The 25,295-nt window shown below is 46.9% G+C and overlaps 2 protein-coding genes across 13 annotated transcripts in view; one reads left to right on the forward strand and one right to left on the reverse strand.

Moving 5' to 3' along the window:
- LOC130285441 (apoptosis-associated speck-like protein containing a CARD) overlaps positions 1-17,834 on the forward strand; it is a 42,580-nt gene extending 24,746 nt beyond the window's left edge. Inside the window, exons 1-5 of one of the 2 annotated variants that reach the window (XM_056536838.1) lie at positions 7,013-7,078; positions 7,350-8,175; positions 12,045-12,104; positions 12,762-12,800; positions 17,518-17,834. In XM_056536838.1, coding sequence (XP_056392813.1) covers positions 7,899-8,175; positions 12,045-12,104; positions 12,762-12,800; positions 17,518-17,774 — 633 coding nt within the window. In that variant the 5' untranslated portion in view covers positions 7,013-7,078; positions 7,350-7,898 and the 3' untranslated portion in view covers positions 17,775-17,834. Of the gene's footprint in view, positions 1-7,012; positions 7,079-7,349; positions 8,176-12,044; positions 12,105-12,761; positions 12,801-17,517 lie in introns of those variants that run through there. The other variant, XM_056536837.1, reaches the window with a different exon arrangement.
- Positions 1-25,295, reverse strand: part of TRIM72 (tripartite motif containing 72) — a 103,438-nt gene that overhangs the window by 30,896 nt on the left and 47,247 nt on the right. For 5 of the 11 annotated variants that reach the window (XM_056536812.1, XM_056536813.1, XM_056536811.1 and 2 more), the window contains exon 2: positions 12,718-12,794. The exons of 5 other annotated variants lie outside the window; for them this stretch is intronic. In XM_056536812.1, the coding sequence (XP_056392787.1) occupies positions 12,718-12,794 (77 nt within the window). Of the gene's footprint in view, positions 1-12,717; positions 12,795-17,445; positions 17,690-25,295 lie in introns of all 11 variants that reach the window. One more of the 11 variants, XM_056536814.1, reaches the window with a different exon arrangement.

Genomic DNA, 25,295 nt, shown 5'->3' on the forward strand with positions numbered 1-25,295 from the left:
TGCCCATCACCTGCCCAATACCATCCCTACAGTGATCATGGTGGGGGCAGCATCATGTCTGGAGGAAACCAGGCACTGCCCATCATCTGCCCAATACCATCCCTACAGTGATCATGGTGGGGGCAGCATCATGTCTGGAGGAAACCAGGTACTGCCCATCACCTGCCTAATACCATCCCTACAGTGATCATGGTGGGGGCAGCATCATGTCTGGGGGAGACCAGGAACTGCCCATCACCTGCCCAATACCATCACTACAGTGATCATGGTGGGGGCAGCATCATGTCTGGGGGAAACCAGGCACTGCCCATCACCTGCCCAATACCATCCCTACAGTAATCATGGTGGGGGCAGCATCATGTCTGGGAGAAACCAGGCACTGCCCATCACCTGCCCAATACCATCCCTACAGTGATCATGGTGGGGGCAGCATCATGTCTGGAGGAAACCAGGCACTGCCCATCACCTGCCCAATACCATCCCTACAGTGATTATGGTGGTGGCAGCATCATGTCTGGGGGAAACCAGGCACTGCCCATCACCTGCGCAATACCATCCCTACAGTGATCATGGTGGGGGCAGCATCATGTCTGGGGGAAACCAGGTACTGCCCATCACCTGCCAAATACCATCCCTACAGTGATCATGGTGGGGGCAGCATCATGTCTGGGGGAAACCAGGCACTGCGCATCACCTGCCCAATACCATCCCTACAGTGATCATGGTGGGGGCAGCATCATGTCTGGAGGAAACCAGGTACTGACTATCACCTGCCCAATACCATCCCTACAGTGATCATGGTGGGGGCAGCATCATGTCTGGTGGAAACCAGGCACTGCCTATCACCTGCCTAATACCATCCCTACAGTGATCATGGTGGGGGCGGCATCATGTCTGGAGGAAACCAGGCACTGCCCATCACCTGCCCAATACCATCCCTACAGTGATCATGGTGGGGGGGGGGGGGCAGCATCATGTCTGGAGGAAACTAGGCACTGCCCGTCACCTGCCCAATACCATCCCTACAGTGATCATGGTGGTGGCAGCATCATGTCTGGGGGAAACCAGGCACTGCCCATCACCTGCCCAATACCATTCCTACAGTGATCATGGTGGGGGCAGCATCATGTCTGGAGGAAACCAGGTACTGCCCATCACCTGCCTCATATCATCCCTACAGTGATCATGGTGGGGCCAGCATCATGTCTGGGGGAAACCAGGCACTGCCCAATACCATCCCTACAGTGATCATGGTGGGGGCAGCATCATGTCCGGAGGAAACCAGGCACTGCCCAATACCATCCCTACAGTGATCATGGTGGGGGCAGCATCATGTCTGGAGGAAACCAGGCACTGCCCATCATCTGCCCAATACCATCCCTACAGTAATCATGGTGGGGGCAGCATCATGTCTGGAGGAAACCAGGCACTGCCCATCACCTGCCCAATACCATCCCTACAGTGATCATGGTGGGGGCAGCATCATGTTTGAAGGAAACCAGGCACTGCCCATCACCTGCCCAATACCATCCCTACAGTGATCATGGTGGGGGCAGCATCATGTCTGGGGGAAACCAGGCACTGCCCATCACCTGCCCAATACCATCCCTACAGTGATCATGGTGGGGGCAGCATCATGTTTGGAGGAAACCAGGCACTGCCCATCACCTGCCCAATACCATCCCTACAGTGATCATGGTGGGGGCAGCATCATGTCTGGGGGAAACCAGGCACTGCCCATCACCTGCCCAATACCATTCCTACAGTGATCATGGTGGGGGCAGCATCATGTTTGGAGGAAACCAGGCACTGTCCATCACCTGCCCAATACCATCCCTACAGTGATCATGGTGGGGGCAGCATCATGTCTGGAGGAAACCAGGCACTGCCCATCACCTGCCCAATACCATCCCTACAGTGATCATGGTGGGGGCAGCATCATGTCTGGAGGAAACCAGGTACTGCCCATCACCTGCCCAATACCATCCCTACAGTGATCATGGTGGGGGCAGCATCATGTCTGGAGGAAACCAGGCACTGCCCATCATCTGCCCAATACCATCCCTACAGTGATCATGGTGGGGGCAGCATCATGTCTGGAGGAAACCAGGTACTGCCCATCACCTGCCTAATACCATCCCTACAGTGATCATGGTGGGGGCAGCATCATGTCTGGGGGAGATCAGGAACTGCCCATCACCTGCCCAATACCATCACTACAGTGATCATGGTGGGGGCAGCATCATGTCTGGGGGAAACCAGGCACTGCCCATCACCTGCCCAATACCATCCCTACAGTAATCATGGTGGGGGCAGCATCATGTCTGGGAGAAACCAGGCACTGCCCATCACCTGCCCAATACCATCCCTACAGTGATCATGGTGGGGGCAGCATCATGTCTGGAGGAAACCAGGCACTGCCCATCACCTGCCCAATACCATCCCTACAGTGATCATGGTGGTGGCAGCATCATGTCTGGGGGAAACCAGGCACTGCCCATCACCTGCGCAATACCATCCCTACAGTGATCATGGTGGGGGCAGCATCATGTCTGGGGGAAACCAGGTACTGCCCATCACCTGCCAAATACCATCCCTACAGTGATCATGGTGGGGGCAGCATCATGTCTGGGGGAAACCAGGCACTGCGCATCACCTGCCCAATACCATCCCTACAGTGATCATGGTGGGGGCAGCATCATGTCTGGAGGAAACCAGGTACTGACTATCACCTGCCCAATACCATCCCTACAGTGATCATGGTGGGGGCAGCATCATGTCTGGAGGAAACCAGGCACTGCCCATCACCTGCCTAATACCATCCCTACAGTGATCATGGTGGGGGCGGCATCATGTCTGGAGGAAACCAGGCACTGCCCATCACCTGCCCAATACCATCCCTACAGTGATCATGGTGGGGGGGGGGCAGCATCATGTCTGGAGGAAACTAGGCACTGCCCATCACCTGCCCAATACCATCCCTACAGTGATCATGGTGGGGGCAGCATCATGTTTGGAGGAAACCAGGCACTGCCCATCACCTGCCCAATACCATCCCTACAGTGATCATGGTGGGGGCAGCATCATGTCTGGGGGAAACCAGGCACTGCCCATCACCTGCCCAATACCATTCCTACAGTGATCATGGTGGGGGCAGCATCATGTTTGGAGGAAACCAGGCACTGTCCATCACCTGCCCAATACCATCCCTACAGTGATCATGGTGGGGGCAGCATCATGTCTGGAGGAAACCAGGCACTGCCCATCACCTGCCCAATACCATCCCTACAGTGATCATGGTGGGGGCAGCATCATGTCTGGAGGAAACCAGGTACTGCCCATCACCTGCCCAATACCATCCCTACAGTGATCATGGTGGGGGCAGCATCATGTCTGGAGGAAACCAGGCACTGCCCATCATCTGCCCAATACCATCCCTACAGTGATCATGGTGGGGGCAGCATCATGTCTGGAGGAAACCAGGTACTGCCCATCACCTGCCTAATACCATCCCTACAGTGATCATGGTGGGGGCAGCATCATGTCTGGGGGAGACCAGGAACTGCCCATCACCTGCCCAATACCATCACTACAGTGATCATGGTGGGGGCAGCATCATGTCTGGGGGAAACCAGGCACTGCCCATCACCTGCCCAATACCATCCCTACAGTAATCATGGTGGGGGCAGCATCATGTCTGGGAGAAACCAGGCACTGCCCATCACCTGCCCAATACCATCCCTACAGTGATCATGGTGGGGGCAGCATCATGTCTGGAGGAAACCAGGCACTGCCCATCACCTGCCCAATACCATCCCTACAGTGATCATGGTGGTGGCAGCATCATGTCTGGGGGAAACCAGGCACTGCCCATCACCTGCGCAATACCATCCCTACAGTGATCATGGTGGGGGCAGCATCATGTCTGGGGGAAACCAGGTACTGCCCATCACCTGCCAAATACCATCCCTACAGTGATCATGGTGGGGGCAGCATCATGTCTGGGGGAAACCAGGCACTGCGCATCACCTGCCCAATACCATCCCTACAGTGATCATGGTGGGGGCAGCATCATGTCTGGAGGAAACCAGGTACTGACTATCACCTGCCCAATACCATCCCTACAGTGATCATGGTGGGGGCAGCATCATGTCTGGAGGAAACCAGGCACTGCCCATCACCTGCCTAATACCATCCCTACAGTGATCATGGTGGGGGCGGCATCATGTCTGGAGGAAACCAGGCACTGCCCATCACCTGCCCAATACCATCCCTACAGTGATCATGGTGGGGGGGGGGGGCAGCATCATGTCTGGAGGAAACTAGGCACTGCCCGTCACCTGCCCAATACCATCCCTACAGTGATCATGGTGGTGGCAGCATCATGTCTGGGGGAAACCAGGCACTGCCCATCACCTGCCCAATACCATTCCTACAGTGATCATGGTGGTGGCAGCATCATGTCTGGGGGAAACCAGGCAATGCCCATCACCTGCCCAATACCATCCCTACAGTGATCATGGTGGGGGCAGCATCATGTCTGGAGGAAACCAGGTACTGCCCATCACCTGCCTCATATCATCCCTACAGTGATCATGGTGGGGCCAGCATCATGTCTGGGGGAAACCAGGCACTGCCCAATACCATCCCTACAGTGATCATGGTGGGGGCAGCATCATGTCCGGAGGAAACCAGGCACTGCCCAATACCATCCCTACAGTGATCATGGTGGGGGCAGCATCATGTCTGGAGGAAACCAGGCACTGCCCATCATCTGCCCAATACCATCCCTACAGTAATCATGGTGGGGGCAGCATCATGTCTGGAGGAAACCAGGCACTGCCCATCACCTGCCCAATACCATCCCTACAGTGATCATGGTGGGGGCAGCATCATGTCTGGGGGAAACCAGGTACTGCCCATCACCTGCCCAATACCATCCCTACAATGATCATGGTGAGCGCAGCCTCATGTCTGGGGGAAACCAGGTACTGCCCATTACCTGCCCAATACCATCCCTACAGTGATCATGGTGGGGGCAGCATCATGCTGTGGGGGAAACCAGGCACTGCTCATCACCTGCCCAATACCATCCCTACAGTGATCATGGTGGGGGCAGCATCATGTCTGGGGGAAACCAGGCACTGCCCATCACCTGTCCAATACCATCCCTACAGTGATCATGGTGGGGGCAGCATCATGTCTGGGGGAAACCAGGCACTGCCCATCACCTGCCCAATACCATCCCTACAGTGATCATGGTGGGGGCAGCATCATGTATACAGGAAACCAGGTACTCCCCATCACCTGCCCAATACCATCCCTACAGTGATCATGGTGGGGGCAGCATCATGTTTGAAGGAAACCAGGCACTGCCCATCACCTGCCCAATACCATCCCTACAGTGATCATGGTGGGGGCAGCATCATGTCCGGGGGAAACCAGGCACTGCCCATCACCTGCCCAATACCATCCCTACAGTGATCATGGTGGGGGCAGCATCATGTTTGGAGGAAACCAGGCACTGCCCATCACCTGCCCAATACCCTCCCTACAGTGATCATGGTGTGGGCAGCATCATGTCTGGAGGAAACCAGGTACTGCCCATCACCTGCCCAATACCATCCCTACATTGATCATGGTGGGGGCAGCATCATGTCTGGAGGAAACCAGGCACTGCCCATCACCTGCCCAATACCATCCCTACAGTGATCATGGTGGGGGCAGCATCATGTCTGGAGGAAACCAGGTACTGCCCATCACCTGCCCAATACCATCCCTACAGTGATCATGGTGGGGGCAGCATCATGTCTGGAGGAAACCAGGCACTGCCCATCATCTGCCCAATACCATCCCTACAGTGATCATGGTGGGGGCAGCATCATGTCTGGGGGAAACCAGGTACTACCCATCACCTGCCTAATACCATCCCTACAGTGATCATGGTGGGGGCAGCATCATGTCTGGCGGAAACCAGGTACTGCCCATCACCTGCCCAATACCATCCCTACAGTGATCATGGTGGGGACAGCATCATGTCTGGGGGAAACCAGGTACTGCCCATCACCTGCCCAATACCATCCCTACAGTGATCATGGTGGGGGCAGCATCATGTCTGGGGGAGACCAGGCACTGCCCATCACCTGCCCAATACCATCACTACAGTGATCATGGTGGGGGCAGCATCATGTCTGGGGGAAACCAGGCACTGCCCATCTCCTGCCCAATACCATCCCTACAGTGATCATGGTGGGGGCAGCATCATGTCTGGGGGAAACCAGGCACTGCCCATCACCTGCCCAATACCATCCCTACAGTGATCATGGTGGGGGCAGCATCATGTCTGGGGGAGACCAGGCACTGCCCATCACCTGCCCAATACCATCCCTACAGTGATCATGGGGGGGGGGGGGGGGCAGCATCATGTATAGAGGAAACCAGGTACTGCCCATCACCTGCCCAATACCATCCCTACAGTGATCATGGTGGGGGCAGCATCATGCTGTGGGGACAGGGAGACTGATCAGGGTTGAGGGAAACTTGAATGGAGCAAAGTACAGAGATATTGTTAATAAAACCTGATCCAGAATGCTCTGGGCCGAAGGTTTACGTTTCCAACATGACAATGACCCTAAGCACACGGCCAAGACAACACAGAAGTGGCATAGGGAAAACTCCAAAGTATAGAGAATAAGATGTCTGATTGCGGGGGTCCCGCCTCTGGGAACCCCTGCGATATCTCCCGCAGCCCCCCGAGTCATCAGCTGTACGGAGCTAAGTTTGCTCCGTAGCTGATGACTGACTATAAAGGGGGCGGAGTATTGCGACATCAAGGCCCCGCCCCTCGTTATGACACGTCCCACCCCCTCAATGCAAGTCTATGGTAGGGGGCCTGACTCCCATCACGCCCCCTCCCATAGACTTGCATTGAGGGGGTGGGGCATGACGTCATGAGGGGGCGGAGCTGTGACATCACAATACTCTGGCCCCTGTATTGTAAGTCATCAGCCACGGAGCAAACTTATGCGTATGAACGGAGGCGCCTGGTTGGCCTACTAACAGGTGGTGGCAGCCTTTGGTGTGTGGACTGGTTTTGGGGAGGGGTAGATAATTTATAGGGCCTATTGCGATAGGGGTGTGTGAATGTGAGGGTGGAAGCAGAGTACCCCTTTACTGCCGAGGTCACGTGTACAGGGAAGACCCAAAGACCTACGAACAGTGTGTGTTTGAGGTGAGTCACTGGCACAGAAGGGAGCAGAGCGCGCTCAAGGGAGCCGAGGGTGAACGTGCCAAGGTGGAAGTGCAATGACAGATTAGAAAAATATTCTTTTTTTTGTCGTTTTTTTTAGGTCCAGCACTCTTGACCATGACAGAACGTTTTATTGTTTTATGGTTAGACATGTTTACATCGGGCCAAGATCAAGAAGGAACATCCAGAATAATCAATCAGGTGATCATTGGCGCATATTTGTAAGTCTCTGTACAAACAAATATCCACACGATTTCCTTGTCTCCGAAGAAGAAAGTAACTTTCCAGAATAACTGCAGATCCCTCCCGAGCAGATGTGATCATAAACATTTCTATGTAGAAGAACCAGGAAGTGAAGCTGGAAGCCTCAGGAGGGGCCACTCAGGGGAGTAAAGTTCTCCTACATTGTCCTGCAGGTCCGGGGGGTATGAGCTGCTGTGTATCTACGGCTCCTCCGACCTACTGGGACAGAAAGGACCGATCAAACCAACTATTAATGAGAGAACGGAAGAACTAATAGAGGAAACAAGAGGAGCAAAGTAACAGGAAATTGAGCAAAAAAAAGTCTTTCTTTCAGTTTCCATTTCATTGTCAGCGCGTATATACAGCGGGGAGGACGACAAAACCTGAAGCGATCACCTAGGAGGAGATGGGGAAGACGGTGCGAGGCGTCCTGGTCCAATCTCTCTCTAACTTGGAAAAAAAGTCTTTAAAGAAATTTAGAAGGAATTTAAACGAATTTAAGATTAAGAAGGAATATAACAGGATCCCCAAAGGTGAGCTGGAGGAGGCTGACCCCGATGACATCACTGACCTCATCAGAAGATACTACAAGGATGACTATGGGGTCAAGGTGACCCTGGCTGTTCTAGAAGCCATAGATGAGCTGGAGGAGGCAGAGACCCTCAGGAGAGACTTACAGGAAGGTAAGAGACATAAACCCTACAAGATCTCACCATAACAGGACATACGGAAATATCCTAACAGGGAACCAGTAGGGGGCAGTGTTGTACATATAATGTAGTAGATGTGACCTGCAGTCCTATGTAACACCACAGATAACAGTGATAACTCTCTGTGTACAGATAATGTATAGATGTGACCTGCAGTCCTATGTAACAACACAGATAACACAGTGATCTCTCTCTCTGAGTACAGATAATGTATAGATGTGACCTGCAGTCCTATGTAACACCACAGATAACAGTAATAACTCTCTGAGTACAGATAATGTAGTAGATGTGACCTGCAGTCCTATGTAACACCACAGATAACACAGTGATATCTCTCTGAGTACAGATAATGTATAGATGTGACCTGCAGTCCTATGTAACACCACAGATAACAGTGATAACTCTCTGAGTACAGATAATGTATAGATGTGACCTGCAGTCCTATGTAACACCACAGATAACACAGTGATAACTCTCTGAGTACAGATAATGTATAGATGTGACCTGCAGTCCTATGTAACACCACAGATAACAGTGATATCTCTGAGTACAGATAATGTATAGATGTGACCTGCAGTCCTATGTAACACCACAGATAACACAGTGATAACTCTCTGAGTACAGATAATGTATAGATGTGACCTGCAGTCCTATGTAACAACACAGATAACAGTGATAACTCTCTGAGTACAGATAATGTATAGATGTGACCTGCAGTCCTATGTAACAACACAGATAACACAGTGATCTCTCTCTCTGAGTACAGATAATGTATAGATGTGACCTGCAGTCCTATGTAACACCACAGATAACAGTAATAACTCTCTGAGTACAGATAATGTAGTAGATGTGACCTGCAGTCCTATGTAACACCACAGATAACACAGTGATATCTCTCTGAGTACAGATAATGTATAGATGTGACCTGCAGTCCTATGTAACACCACAGATAACACAGTGATAACTCTCTGAGTACAGATAATGTATAGATGTGTCCTGCAGTCCTATGTAACACCACAGATAACAGTGATAACTCTCTGAGTACAGATAATGTATAGATGTGACCTGCAGTCCTATGTAACAACACAGATAACACAGTGATCTCTCTCTCTGAGTACAGATAATGTATAGATGTGACCTGCAGTCCTATGTAACACCACAGATAACACAGTGATATCTCTCTGAGTACAGATAATGTATAGATGTGACCTGCAGTCCTATGTAACACCACAGATAACACAGTGATAACTCTCTGAGTACAGATAATGTATAGATGTGTCCTGCAGTCCTATGTAACACCACAGATAACACAGTGATAACTCTCTGAGTACAGATAATGTATAGATGTGACCTGCAGTCCTATGTAACACCACAGATAACACCGTGATAACTCTCTGAGTACAGATAATGTATAGATGTGACCTGCAGTCCTATGTAACACCACAGATAACAGTGATAACTCTCTGAGTACAGATAATGTATAGATGTGACCTGCAGTCCTATGTAACACCACAGATAACAGTGATAACTCTCTGAGTACAGATAATGTATAGATGTGACCTGCAGTCCTATGTAACACCACAGATAACAGTGATAACTCTCTGAGTACAGATAATGTATAGATGTGACCTGCAGTCCTATGTAACACCACAGATAACAGTGATAACTCTGAGTACAGATAATGTATAGATGTGACCTGCAGTCCTATGTAACACCACAGATAACACAGTGATATCTCTCTGAGTACAGATAATGTATAGATGTGACCTGCAGTCCTATGTAACACCACAGATAACAGTGATAACTCTCTGAGTACAGATAATGTATAGATGTGACCTGCAGTCCTATGTAACACCACAGATAACAGTGATAACTCTCTGAGTACAGATAATGTATAGATGGGACCTGCAGTCCTATGTAACACCACAGATAACACAGTGATAACTCTCTGAGTACAGATAATGTATAGATGTGACCTGCAGTCCTATGTAACACCACAGATAACACAGTGATAACTCTCTGAGTACAGATAATGTATAGATGTGACCTGCAGTCCTATGTAACACCCCAGATAACACAGTGATAACTCTCTGAGTACAGATAATGTATAGATGTGACCTGCAGTCCTATGTAACACCACAGATAACACAGTGATAACTCTCTGAGTACAGATAATGTAGTAGATGTGACCTGCAGTCCTATGTAACACCACAGATAACAGTGATAACTCTGAGTACAGATAATGTATAGATGTGACCTGCAGTCCTATGTAACACCACAGATAACACAGTGATAACTCTCTGAGTACAGATAATGTAGTAGATGTGACCTGCAGTCCTATGTAACACCACAGATAACAGTGATAACTCTCTGAGTACAGATAATGTATAGATGTGACCTGCAGTCCCATGTAACACCACAGATAACAGTGATAACTCTCTGAGTACAGATAATGTATAGATGTGACCTGCAGTCCTATGTAACACCACAGATAACAGTGATAACTCTCTGAGTACAGATAATGTATAGATGTGACCTGCAGTCCTATGTAACACCACAGATAACAGTGATAACTCTCTGAGTACAGATAATGTATAGATGTGACCTGCAGTCCTATGTAACACCACAGATAACAGTGATAACTCTCTGAGTACAGATAATGTATGGATGTGACCTGCAGTCCTATGTAACACCACAGATAACACAGTGATAACTCTCTGAGTACAGATAATGTATAGATGTGACCTGCAGTCCTATGTAACACCACAGATAACACAGTGATAACTCTCTGAGTACAGATAATGTATAGACGTGACCTGCAGTCCTATGTAACACCACAGATAACACAGTGATAACTCTCTGAGTACAGATAATGTATAGATGTGACCTGCAGTCCTATGTAACACCACAGATAACAGTGATAACTCTCTGAGTACAGATAAGGTAGTAGATGTGACCTGCAGTCCTATGTAACACCACAGATAACACAGTGATAACTCTCTGAGTACAGATAATGTATAGATGTGACCTGCAGTCCTATGTAACACCACAGATAACAGTGATAACTCTCTGAGTACAGATAATGTATAGATGTGACCTGCAGTCCTATGTAACACCACAGATAACACAGTGATAACCCTCTGAGTACAGATAATGTATAGATGTGACCTGCAGTCCTATGTAACACCACAGATAACACAGTGATAACTCTCTGAGTACAGATAATGTATAGATGTGACCTGCAGTCCTATGTAACACCACAGATAACAGTGATAACTCTCTGAGTACAGATAATGTATAGATGTGACCTGCAGTCCTAGGTAACACCACAGATAACAGTGATAACTCTCTGAGTACAGATAATGTATAGATGTGACCTGCAGTCCTATGTAACACCACAGATAACAGTGATAACTCTCTGAGTACAGATAATGTATAGATGTGACCTGCAGTCCTATGTAACACCACAGATAACACAGTGATAACTCTCTGAGTACAGATAATGTATAGATGTGACCTGCAGTCCTATGTAACACCACAGATAACACAGTGATAACTCTCTGAGTACAGATAATGTATAGATGTGACCTGCAGTCCTATGTAACACCACAGATAACACAGTGATAACTCTCTGAATACAGATAATGTATAGATGTGACCTGCAGTCCTATGTAACACCACAGATAACACAGTGATAACTCTCTGAGTACAGATAATGTATAGATGTGACCTGCAGTCCTATGTAACACCACCGATATCTTGGTACAGTCCTGTATACAGTGTATTTGTTCCCTCTATGTGGTGTATAGTGACCTCAGCGCTTCTGTTCTGTGTATTTTCAGTGGTTGGCTGGGCACCTCAGGAGGCAACCAATGGGGCAGATGAAGGAGCGCCATCTAGAGGTGAGCAGGAGAATGGAGGCTTCTTATGTCCTGAGTCCAATAGGGAAATAAAGGCCAAACACAAGTAAAATTTGGTAATAATCTCTGTATTAGTGTTGGGCGGTCTTTTTGGTAGTGTTAACTGGAAACAAACATTACATAAAAGAAACAAGCTGCATTATTGGTTATTATTAAAGTCAATGACACAAAGAAAACAATTAATAAAGTAGAATCTGAAACTGCAGCGATTAGAGAAGCCGTGTGTGAACTGGGAGGTAATAACATCCCATACACTGACTGGCATCAGTCTTTAAAAAAAGAAAAGGGAAAAAAACAAAGAAAAAACGCCGCCCAACAACTTCAGAGGGAAAGTGAGGCCAAAGTCTAACAACAGAGCAAATAAACGCAGTGATATGGCGGTATTATTCCCTGAGAACTGTGTACCTGCCCTGGCCACATCCTCTATACCAGTGGTCTTCAACCTGCGGACCTCCAGATGTTGCAAAACTACAACTTCCAGCATGCCCGGACAGCCGTTGGCTGTCCGGGCATGCTGGGAGTTGTAGTTTTGCAACATCTGGAGGTGCGCAGGTTGAAGACCACTGCTCTATACATCTCTGTGTAATGTACTTACACCTTGTGGTCTCCTCTGACCTCTGCGTTATTATGTTTTTCCAGAAGGGACTGAGGAAGCGGCTCAGGGGACGACATCTGGAGGTAAGAAAATGAATCAGAAGTCTGTGAGTATAAACACCAAAAAATCGAAGGAAAGGGTTAAAAAAAACACAAGTCAAAGATTTAGCAGTTATTCTAGGAAAAAAATTGTCATAAATTATTAAATTTTCACTTACTCAAAATATTGCACAAAAATAATTTAATCACTAATAGAGAATAATCAAACATGAGAAAAGAAATAATCACAGAAAACTTCTCCATAGACGGCAAATACTCTGAAGATCTTCTCTTCTACCCGTTCTTATTATGACGGCAAGTCCCGACCTGACTGTGGGTCATTACCATGTATTTGCTGTACTACGCCCTAGTTAAAATGGATTGATAAGTGACTATATTCCATATTTAGCTACTTACGGTGTATACCTTGAAACTAGGTGCCCATCAAAAATCAAATCAGCCAATAGTCAATCCTTGTAAATAGTCATCGTCACATCAGAAAACAGCAGAATTACTGGACAGCTTCACCACATGGGTATCATCTCCACCACATGGGTATCATCTCCACCACATGGGTATCATCTCCACCACATGGGTATCATCTCCACCACATGGGTATCATCTCCACCACATGGGTATCATCTCCACCACATGGGTATCATCTCCACCACATGGGTATCATCTCCACCACATGGGTATCATCTCCACCACATGGGTATCATCTCCACCACATGGGTATCATCGCCACCACATGGGTATCATCACCACCACATGGGTATCATCTCCACCACATGGGTATCATCTCCACCACATGGGTATCATCTCCACCACATGGGTATCATCTCCACCACATGGGTATCATCTCCACCACATGGGTATCATCTCCACCACATGGGTATCATATCCACCACATGGGTATCATATCCACCACATGGGTATCACCACCACCACCACATGGGTATCATCACCACCACATGGGTATCATCACCACCACATGGGTATCATCTCCACCACATGGGTATCATCTCCACCACATGGGTATCATCTCCACCACATGGGTATCATCACCACCACATGGGTATCATCTCCACCTCATGGGTATCATCTCCACCTCATGGATATCATCTCCACCACATGGGTATCATCTCCACCACATGGGTATCATCTCCACCACATGGGTATCATCTCCACCACATGGGTATCATCTCCACCACATGGGTATCATCTCCACCACATGGGTATAATTACCACCACATGGGTATAATTACCACCACATGGGTATAATCTCCACCACATGGGTATCATCTCCACCACATGGGTATAATTACCACCACATGGGTATCATCTCCACCACATGGGTATCATCTCCACCACATGGGTATCATCACCACCACATGGGTATCATCTCCACCACATGGGTATCATATCCACCACATGGGTATAATCACCACCACATGGGTATCATCTCCACCACATGGGTATCATATCCACCACATGGGTATCATCTCCACCACATGGGTATCATCACCACCACATGGGTATCATCTCCACCACATGGTTATCATCACCAGCACATGGGTATCATCTCCACCACATGGGTATCATCTCCACCACATGGGTATCATCTCCACCACATGGGTATCATCTCCACCACATGGGTATAATTACCACCACATGGGTATCATCTCCACCACATGGGTATCATCTCCACCACATAGGTATCATCACCACCACATGGGTATCATCTCCACCACATGGGTATCATCTCCACCACATGGGTATCATCTCCACCACATGGGTATCATCTCCACCACATGGGTATAATTACCACCACATGGGTATCATCTCCACCACATGGGTATCATCTCCACCACATGGGTATCATCACCACCACATGGGTATCATCGCAACCACATGGGTATCATCGCAACCACATGGGTATCATCGCAACCACATGAGTATCATCGCAACCACATGGGTATAATCGCAACCACATGGGTATCATCTCCACCACATGGGTATAATCGCAACCACATGGGTATCATCTCCACCACATGGGTATAATCGCAACCACATGGGTATCATCTCCATTACATGGGTATAATCGCAACCACATGGGTATCATCACCACCACATGGGTATCATCACCACCACATGGGTATCATCTCCACCACATGGGTATAATCGCAACCACATGGGTATCATCTCCATTACATGGGTATAATCGCAACCACATGGGTATCATCTCCATTACATGGGTATCATCTACACCACATGGGTATAATTACCACCACATGGGTATCATCTCCACCACATGGGTATCATCTCCACCACATGGGTATCATCACCACCACATGGGTATCATCGCAACCACATGGGTATCATCGCAACCACATGGGTATAATCGCAACCACATGGGTATCATCTCCATTACATGGGTATAATCGCAACCACATGGGTATCATCTCCATTACATGGGTATAATCGCAACCACATGGGTATCATCACCACCACATGGGTATCATCTCCACCTCCTCCACCATTTGCAGGGATGGGAGCTCTTCATGCATAGTGCGTGACATAATGTCACATCTACAATCCAGACAGTTCAGCTCATATGGAGAGATGTGTGTACTATGAATAATAACATTATACTAGTAAGTTGCTTTTCGATAATTTTTTACATTAAACATGGGCTGTTTATTTTGCTGGATAACTCCTTTTAATGGGTTTTCCCATTTGGGCCATTTAGCCCTACAGGATTAGGGGATAGCTTGCTGATCGGTGGGGGTCCGAGTGATGAATCCCTAGAATGAAGTAAAAATGCAGCCCTGAAGGAACGGCTCAGCCACCACTCTATTCATTCTCTAAGGGCTATCCCCTCCACTTTACCAAGGGGATAACTTGCTCAGATAGGAAAACCGCTTTAACCTTTTTCCTCTCGTCCTCTGAAGTGTTTATTCTCATGTACTTGATCATTTTTACAGCATAAGTATCATAAAGAAAAATGTATCCCCAATTCAAAGGATAGAGGATAAGTTTTAGATCGCGGGGAGGGGTCCGAGCGCTGGGGCCCCCTGCGATCTCCTGTTTGGAGCCCCGGTTCTCCAGCACAGGAACGCATCACGACCCCGAACCGAAGCGGAGGACGCCACACTCCCTCCATAAAGCTGTATGGGAGAGCGGGGAACATTGCCGAACAGCTCTCCCATAGATATATGAAGGGGCGGGTTGTGACCGGGGGCTCCAAACAGGAGAGTGCTGGGGCCCCCCCGCAATCTAAAACTTGTTTTTCTTCATGATACTCGTCCTTTAATACATTTTTCCCGGGTCAAGTAAGTTCACTGAAGGATTTCTATAGAGGCCTCCAGAGATGAACATTACTAGAAACCTCTACAGAAAAAATTCAGTTCCTCATCTTCAAGACCATTTCTATTGACATAACAAAGTTACCCCTTTTTCTGTAAAATTGGCAAAAATAGCTAAACAAAGTTACATTTAGGTAGGGTTTTTACTTGGTTTTGATATTATGGTCATAAATGACCCCCCCCCCCCCCCCCCTCAACATATTCTCTTCCCTAGGAAAAAACTAAATCTCACAGTGACATAAGTATTCATACCCTTTACTCAGGACTTAATTGAAGCCCATTTGATTCATATTGGAACTTAAAGTGATCTGAACTCCGAGCGCCGATTTATTATTATAATCACAGATTTCCCTATTATATTTGTCACTAGCTCTGCGTCTCCTCTATGCTTCTTATTTGATTAGATACCATAAAAATCTATTCCTATATCTTGTTTAAAATTCTGGAAATAATCTTATCTTCCTTTAGTACGGGACAATAGTGCAGTCAGATACAAGGGTGGACATGGGACAGAGACAGCTCAGGCAGCTGCTTGGGGGCACCTGATGAAGGGGGTGAGCCCCAACTCATACCCAGTTGGTGATGAAAATTTAAAGAGGGACTCTATTGAAAAGCAAATGTTTTCAGATCAAATGGCGACAAAGTTTTACAGATTTGTAAATTACTTCTATTTAAAAATACTTATCAGCTGCTGTATGCTCCACAGAAAGTTGTGTAGTTCTTTCCTGTCTGACCATGGTGTTCTCTGCTGACATCTCTGTCCATGTCAGGAACTGTCCAGGGAACGATAGGTTTGCTATGGGGATTTGCTCCTTCTCTGGTCAGTTCCCGACACGGACAGAGGTGTCAGCAGAGAGCACTGTGGTCAGACTGGAAAAAACTACACAACTTCCTCTGGAGCATATAGCAGTGGATAAGTACTTAAAGGATTAAGTTTTTTAAATAGAAGTAATTTATATATTTGTATAACTTTTTTGCAACAGTTGTTTTGAAAATATTTGTTATCCACCGGAGTACCCCTTTAAAGGGGTACTCCGCTGCTCAGTGTTTGGAACATACTGTTCCAAATGCTGAAGCCGGCACTGGGAGCTCTTGACTTAAAAGCCCTGCCCCCTCAATGCAAGCCTATGGGTGGAGGCGGGCGTGACAGCCGTCAAGCCCCCTTCCTTAGACTTGCATTGAGGGGGCGGGGCTATGATGTAACGAACTCCCGGTGTCGGCTCCAGCGTTAGGAACAGTTTGTTCCAAACGCTGAGCAGCGGAGTACCCCTTTAAGCAAGGCTCCCCTTTTCCACAGGAACATGACAAGAAACAACACGCACATTAATGGAGGCTTCTTCATAGAAGATATAGGGGTGATAGACAATCTCTCATGTTGTATCTTCTCATTGCAGATGAGCAGCATTTTGTGGACAAATATCGCACTGAGCTGATAGAACGGGTGGTTCTGGTGTCTCCGATCCTAGATGATCTCTATTCACTGCTAAAAGGTGAACCGTATAACACAGTGCGCAGCATGAAGACCTCTCACGAGCAGATGCGAGCGCTCTTAAGTCACGTTGAATCCTGGGGTAAAGAAGACAAGGATAAGTTTCGGCAATCTCTATTCAAACATAACGCTCCTCTCGTCAGGGATCTGGAAAGAAAATAAAGCCTGATGGGAACTCCTAGAATCGGTGTCTTGTATCTGAAGCAAGATGGAATGGGTTGCATCACACAGCACCTGAGAATAACATGGCTCCTGGGTTGCATCACACAGCACCTCAGAATAACATGGCTCCTGGGTTGCATCACACAGCACCTGAGAATAACATGGCTCCTGGGTTGCATCACACAGCACCTCAGAATAACATGGCTCCTGGGTTGCATCACACAGCACCTCAGAATAACATGGCTCCTGGGTTGCATCACACAGCACCTCAGAATAACATGGCTCCTGGGTTGCATCACACAGCACCTGAGAATAACATGGCTCCTGGGTTGCATCACACAGCACCTGAGAATAACATGGCTCCTGGGTTGCATCACACAGCACCTGAGAATAACATGGCTCCTGGGTTGCATCACACAGCACCTGAGAATAACATGGCTCCTGGGTTGCGTCACACAGCACCTCAGAATAACATGGCTCCTGACCAGCTGACAGCAGGCGCCTTGTCCTTGATCAATGTAAATTTTATATGATTAAAACAGAAAATAAAAATGTCCTACATTGGATTCATTGCTGGTTTTCTAATTTTCTGAGTATGAAGGAAAAAAAAAAGACAAGAAATAGATTGAGGCCACACACAGGTGTCTTGTAGGAAGATTTAAAGGGGTAATCCACCCACAGACATCTTATTCCCTATCTAAAAGGGACTGGGCACACATACAGTGGGAGGAGGCTATGAGCCCCACCCAAGTTGGCTGATGTGTTGCCGACCTCACAGGTGAACCTTAATGCTGCCTAGAAAGGGATCAAGGCTCATTAACTGTGGAGTTTATACACCTCCAAGTATAAGACCCAAACAACAAGAAGAAAAATAAAACGTGGTCTCAAAAAGCAGGAGGTGCTCAACCCCACATGCAATTGTGCATTTATACTGGGGGAACAGATCCTGCACTTGTGGGCCGTTGCTAAGGGCGCTCCCCAGCATAAAATGCATGCATAGACTTGCATTGAGGGGGCGGGGCATGACATCATCACAAGGGTGCCCTCCTGTTCTCCACTCATTACCTGTATATAAGACACCTGTCCACACACTCAAACAGACTCCGACCTCTCCACAATGGCCAAGACCAGAGAGCTCTGTAAGGACATCAGGGATAACATTGGGGACCTGCACAAGGTCGGGATGGGCTACAGGACAATAGACAAGCAGCTTGGTGAGAAGGCACAACTGTTGGTGCAATTATTAGAAAATGGAAGAAGTTCAAGATGGCGGTCAATCTCCCTCCGTCAGGGGGTCCATGCACGATCTCACATGTCTGATCGTGGGACCCCCGCGATCAGACATTTTATCCCCTATGTCTATAGGCAGAATACCCCTGTAAGATAATTTTTTGACCAACAATTCCCAGATGAACTCACACACTTTTCCATCCTCAATTGAAAGAAGCAAATTGATTGAAATTTTGCCTTCTTTTATCAAGGACACAAATGGCCTTTTGAAGAAAATGGACCACTTACATCCTGAAAAGGACATGACTTTATGGGTCTATTCACACGTACAGTATTCTGCGCAGGATCTGAAGCTGTGTTCAGTCATTGAGTTTACATTGAAATCTGCAGCAGAAAATCCTGCGCATCAAATCTGCACAGAATACTGTACGTGTGAATAGACCATAAAGGGGCCGTCACCCCCTCCCATAGACTTGCATTGAGGGGCGGGGCATGACATCATGAGGGGGCGGGCTATGATGTCACAAACTCCCGATGCCGGCTCCAGCGTTCAGAACAGTTTGTTCCAAACACTGAACAGCAGGGTACCCCTTTAACATGTGACGTTGACATGTGACGTCATTTCATTAACTACATCCCCACTGGAAAATTTCTACGAGCGCGAAGGAACGGTGATATAACACCACTTACCCTAAACAGGCATGACAACAGAAGGACGGGGCCACACCATTCATAACTATCACTTTCGGACACTAGAGATGTAAAAGGCTATTGAAAAAATTCTGTCCACTTCTAAAAACAGACAAGGTATTTAAAGGGGTACTCCAGTGGAAAAAAAAATTTGAAATCAACTGGTGCCAGAAAGTTAAACAGATTTGTAAATTACTTCTATTTAAAAATCTTAATCCTTCCAGTACTTATCAGCTGCTGTATACTACAGAGAAAGTTGTTTAGTTCTTTCCAGTCTGACCACAGTGCTCTCAGCTGACACCTCTGTCCATTTCAGGAACTGTCCAGAGCAGGAGAGGTTTGCTATGCGGATTTGCTCCTACTCTGGACAGTTCCTGACATGGACAAAGGTGTCTGCAGAGAGCACTGTGGTCAGACAGAAAGTGGGTATTTATACTTACTGTAATTCTACTTTCTTCGAGTCCTGAAGACAGCACAGAAGGGATATTCCGGTCTCCTGACCTCCCACTAGGACCGCCCATCTAGATTTAACATAATTAATCAGATACCATCCCAGATGTCCTATATAGAGACTCGGCAAACAAACCACACTGTGTCATAAAAATAGACCGACTGATGCAATTCTCCCGACTTTTATTGGGTGTGTATGTGTGCTGCCTTCAGGACTCGAGGAAAGTAGAATTACAGTAAGTATAAATACCCACTTTCATCATCGTCCCTACGGCAGCACAGAAGGGATCTAACATAGAACAACAAGGGGGGGGCACTTTAATATTTGCGAACTGCAGACAACACCCCGGTGCTGAAGGCTGGGCTCTTGGACTGAAGATCCAAGCGATAGTGTCTGGCAAAGGTGGATGACGAAGACCAGGAAGCAGCATTACAAATCTCCATCAAGGATACTTGTTCTCTCTCAGCCCAGGATGTTGACGTAGAACGTGTGGAATGTGCTCTAAGCGGGTGATGAGGATCCTTCCCCTGTTTAGAATATGCTTCTACAATGGTGGTACGTATCCAACGAGCCAGAGTGTCTTTAGATGCTTTTAATCCTTTCTTGCCTCCAGCCGTTAAAATAAATAGATTTTCCTCCCTTCGAAAATGTTGCACGCATTGTAAGTAACAGGATAGCGCGCTTTACATCCAACGTGTGAAATCTTGCTTCTTCCTCTGAATTAGGGTTAGGAAAAAAAGACCCTAAGGCAAGAATGGCAAGAATGATTCTCTATTCACATTTGCAGAAGAGGGTACTTTTGGAATAAATGAGGTCATAGTTCTTAGCCAAACACCGTACGGTAGAATTTTAAGATAGGGTTCCATCGAAGATAACGTCTTAATTTCTCCAAGCCTTTTGGCTGATATTACTGCAACAAGGAAAAGCAACTTCATAGATAGCCATTTATAATCTATTTCTTCAATCGGCTCAAATGGTGGTACCGTAAGCGCATTCAGCACCAATGACAGATCCAAGGAGGCTACAGGAGGACGGATGGCTGGACTGAGTTTTTTTTTTTTAAAGCCTTAAAGAATCTGGAGATGAGAGGCTGATTATTGAATCTTCCATCTGTCCTGGCATTAATTGTCGTTAAATGAACTTTCTGAGTGTTTGCATTGAGACCTTTATCGTAACCTGACTGTAGAAACTGGAGGACGGCAGAAAGAGATAACTGAAGACTGGATGTTGAAAGTCATGCTTGAAATTTATTCCAAAAACTGGAATAAATTAAGTTTGTGGAAGATTTCCTAGAAGCCAGCAGCATTTTCACAACATTTTCACAGAGCACCAGCTGTTTCAATCTTTCCCCTTCAGAAACCATGCTGTTAGGTACAGACGTTCTGGCTGTGGATGAAGGAAAGTTTTCTGCAGAAGAAGATCTGGGACCGCTGGGAACATCCAATATTTGCCTTCTGATAGTCGCAAAATGACCGGTAACCAAGCTCGACATGGCCAAAATGGTGTTACTAGAATGACTCTGGGGTTTTCCATAAGAATTTGTTCAGTACCTTGGGCAACACTGGCAGAGGGGGTAAAGGTAAACAAATCTGTTCTTCCACGGTATAGAAAACGCATCAAGAATATCCGGTTGATCGTGCTTCCTCAAAGAACTGAATTTTTCCAGCTTGCAATTTTTCCGGGTTGCCATTAAGTCAATTTCCGGAACTCCCCACTTGTCTGTCAATATTTTGAAATATTTTGGATTTAATGACCATTCTCCCGCCTGCAGAGTCTCCCGACTTAGAAGATCCCCCTGCTGGTTCAGATTGCCTTTGATATGTACAGCTCGGAGATCAGTCACCACGAATTCTGTCCAAATCATAATTTTTGCACACAGCTGTTGAAGTGACTGGCACCGGGTACCCCCTTGCTTGTTGACGTAGAATGCCGTGGTGGTGTTGTCCGTCTGCAATAATACCGATTTCCCGAAAACAGAGGATTCATAATGGAGGAGGGCCATCTGAGTTGCCTTCAGCTCTCTGAAGTTTGAGGATTTTTTTCTTCATACTGGGAGCCCAGACTCCTTGAACCCAGGTACTTCCAGAATGGGCACCCCAACCCGAGGCAGAAGCATCCATCATAGTTACTACATGTTCGCTGTTGAGAAAACTCTTTCCCACTTCTAGGTTTGACTCTCTGGTCCACCACAGAAGACTGTACCAAACCTTGAGAGAGATTGTTATTAGAGAATCCAGCGACCTGACATGTGGATTGGATGAGAACATTTCTAATTGAAGCTCCCTGAAGTGGGCTTTTGCCCAAGGCACAGCGCCTATTGCTGCTGTCAGGAGCCCCAAGATGCTCATACCCTTCCTGATGGTTATTGATGGCGATATGAACAATTTCTGGATCGTTTTCTTTATCTGAATAATCTTTATCTGAATAATGCGTTGGCAAGTAGATTTTCATCTTCCAGAGATTGAAGATTAATCCCAGAAACTGGATACGGCGTGTAGGAGTTAATTCCGACATCTGATAATTTGCAATGAATCCTACATTTTGTAGCAACTAGATGCAAGCTTGGATGTGAATCTTCAATACTTCTGGTGTTGTGGCAATGATTAACAAATCGTCCAGATACGGTATGATTCTTATGCCTTGGAGTCATAGGGCTGCTACTAGAACAATCACCACTTTTGTAAAAATCCTGGGTGAAGGCAACAGGCCGAATGGAAACGCTGGAAATTAAGAAGCCGGTCTTTTGTAGCTACAGCAACCCTGAGAAACCTTCTGTCTTCCAATTTTATGGGAATGTGCAGATAGGCATCCTTTAGATCAAGAGATGCCATGACCTCTCCCATTTGCACCGTCCCATAAACTGATTTTATGCTGTCCATCCGGAATTTTGTTTCGAGCAATTGCTTATTTAGGTACCTGAGATCGATAATTAGCCGCCATATTTGATCCGGCTTTGGCACAGGAAAAACATGAGAGTAGAAACCTTTGAATTCTTCTTCTTTGGGAACCGGCTTGAGTGCTACTTTGGGCAACCAATCGCTGATCCTGGTCCTGATTTAGGAAAAACCTGTTCCTGGGGAGATGATGAAACTCCAGAGCATAACCTTCGCGAATAATTTGCAGCACCCATGTATCGGATGTCATCTTCTCTCACTCGTGTGCAAACTTTACAAGCCTTGCACCCCCCGGATCCAGACTCCTGGCATCAGAATTCTGTTTTTTTATTTGGGAGCGAGGAGAAGTTCTTTTTCCCACTATTCTGGTATTTAGGCTGGAATTTTCTGTCCGGTCTGTCTTGATATGCACGTCTCTTAAAGTTGGACTTTGCTTTTGTCTTCCTATGAGTCTGCCTGGTTCAAAGGAAAATGCACAGAAATTAGACTTGGTTGATGTGTCCCCTGACCATGGTCTCAGCCAGACCGCTTTCCGGGCAGAATTGACTACCGCCATAGATTTGGAAGCACTTTTCAGAACATCCAAGGAAAAGTCACACATGAATTCTGACAGTTCTTTCAGTTGACGTTTGGAGGCGCCATCTTGCAGATCCTGCAATAAATGGCTTAACAATAGTCTCATTGCTATAGAAACTGGCACGGAAGATAGAGCTGCTTTAATTAATGAAGACATGTTCCCGTGAATTATTTTTAGTAATGTCTCTGCCTTTTTATCCATGGCATCCTTTAATAAAACAGAGTCATCAGCCGGATAAAAAGCATTCTTAGAGACTCTAGCCACAGCAGAGTCCACTTTCCCCGGCTGTTCCCAATTCTCAGACACTGACAGGTCAAGTCTATACATTTTCTTAAACCTTGACCCCATATCCAGGTATTTATCTGGTTTCTTCCATTCTTTTTGCATGATACTCTGCAAAATATGATGCCCTGGCAACACTGTAGACTTTTTCTTAGGAAAATAAAAAAAAAGACTTTCCTTATCTTGTACCAAACGCTCATGTTTGCCAGACTCCATATTTTACTTTACCTTCTTAATAAGCCTTTCAGCAGAATCTGTGTTAAACAAATAATAATCTTCCGAAACATGATCATCATCAGAAGACAAGTCAGAGGAGCAAGAGGAGGACAATTATTTTCTAGAATATCTCTTTTACTTTTTATATGATGGCCCCGGTGAACTATCAGAGGAAGAGGATAATAATCTTTTACTCCCTTTTTTACACTTATATTTCCTCTTGGAATAGTCAGATTCTGATTCAGAAGATGATGAAGATGATCTCTCTCTTTTATAGAGATACTTCTTGCGCAATGCGGGTCTAGGATCAGACATACGCTTGCACATCCAGTTGAAGAAGTCTCTAGCCTCATCCTCAAAATCAGCTTTATCAGGGGGAGAGCAAGTGTCACATAGGTTTGACGGCCTTCCCTCCTCCAGATGTTGTCAACACCTAATACACCGTTTCGCTTTATTAGTCATTGGAGCTTCTGACTTCACATTTTTTTTTTTGACAAAAATCACAGGAATCACAGAAATCATCAAATGGATTTTCAACAGGCAAGGGTTCACTGCAACCTATGCAGCATCTATGTTTTGCCTTGCATTTCTTCTTCCTGCCAGATTCTGAGGACATCTGTAACACAGGAAGAAATCAGTCTGTATGTATGTACGTAAAACTCAGGGTGCCAGAAGCGGGAAAATAACAATGAAAATTTACCTTCTTAGACCAAGAGCCCGGCTGCCCACCAATTTGCGGCCGAATAGCACCAGGCTCTCGGTCTAATAACCATTCCCCGCCGGTCCCCTGCAGTGCCAGACCCGGCTGACGTCAGAAGCGCGCGCCACTGCAACCCGACAAAGGCTGGCAAACAGCTGGCGGCGTGTGCATAGCAGAACTCGTGCGCAACTAGAAGGAGAGCAAAGAGGAGCACCGGACAGACTGAACGTAAGTAAACAGTGCTGGAATGGACATATTAATATTAACAGTCACTCACCAATGCTTGTTGCAGATACTTTTGCCAGGATGCTAACATAATCTCCATCGGCATTATTAGGCACAGCAACTGCACAAATACAGAGGCAAGTTACTTACCAGGCCCCCGCACTGGTTATAAGTACAGCTTAGCCCAACCAAGATACCAGCCGCACCTAGATAGCCAGGACCCCACAATGGCCAGGTATAGACTTAGTAGTACTGT

This window comes from Hyla sarda, chromosome 8 (assembly GCF_029499605.1).
Source record: "Hyla sarda isolate aHylSar1 chromosome 8, aHylSar1.hap1, whole genome shotgun sequence".
Taxonomy (NCBI): Eukaryota; Metazoa; Chordata; class Amphibia; order Anura; family Hylidae; genus Hyla; species Hyla sarda.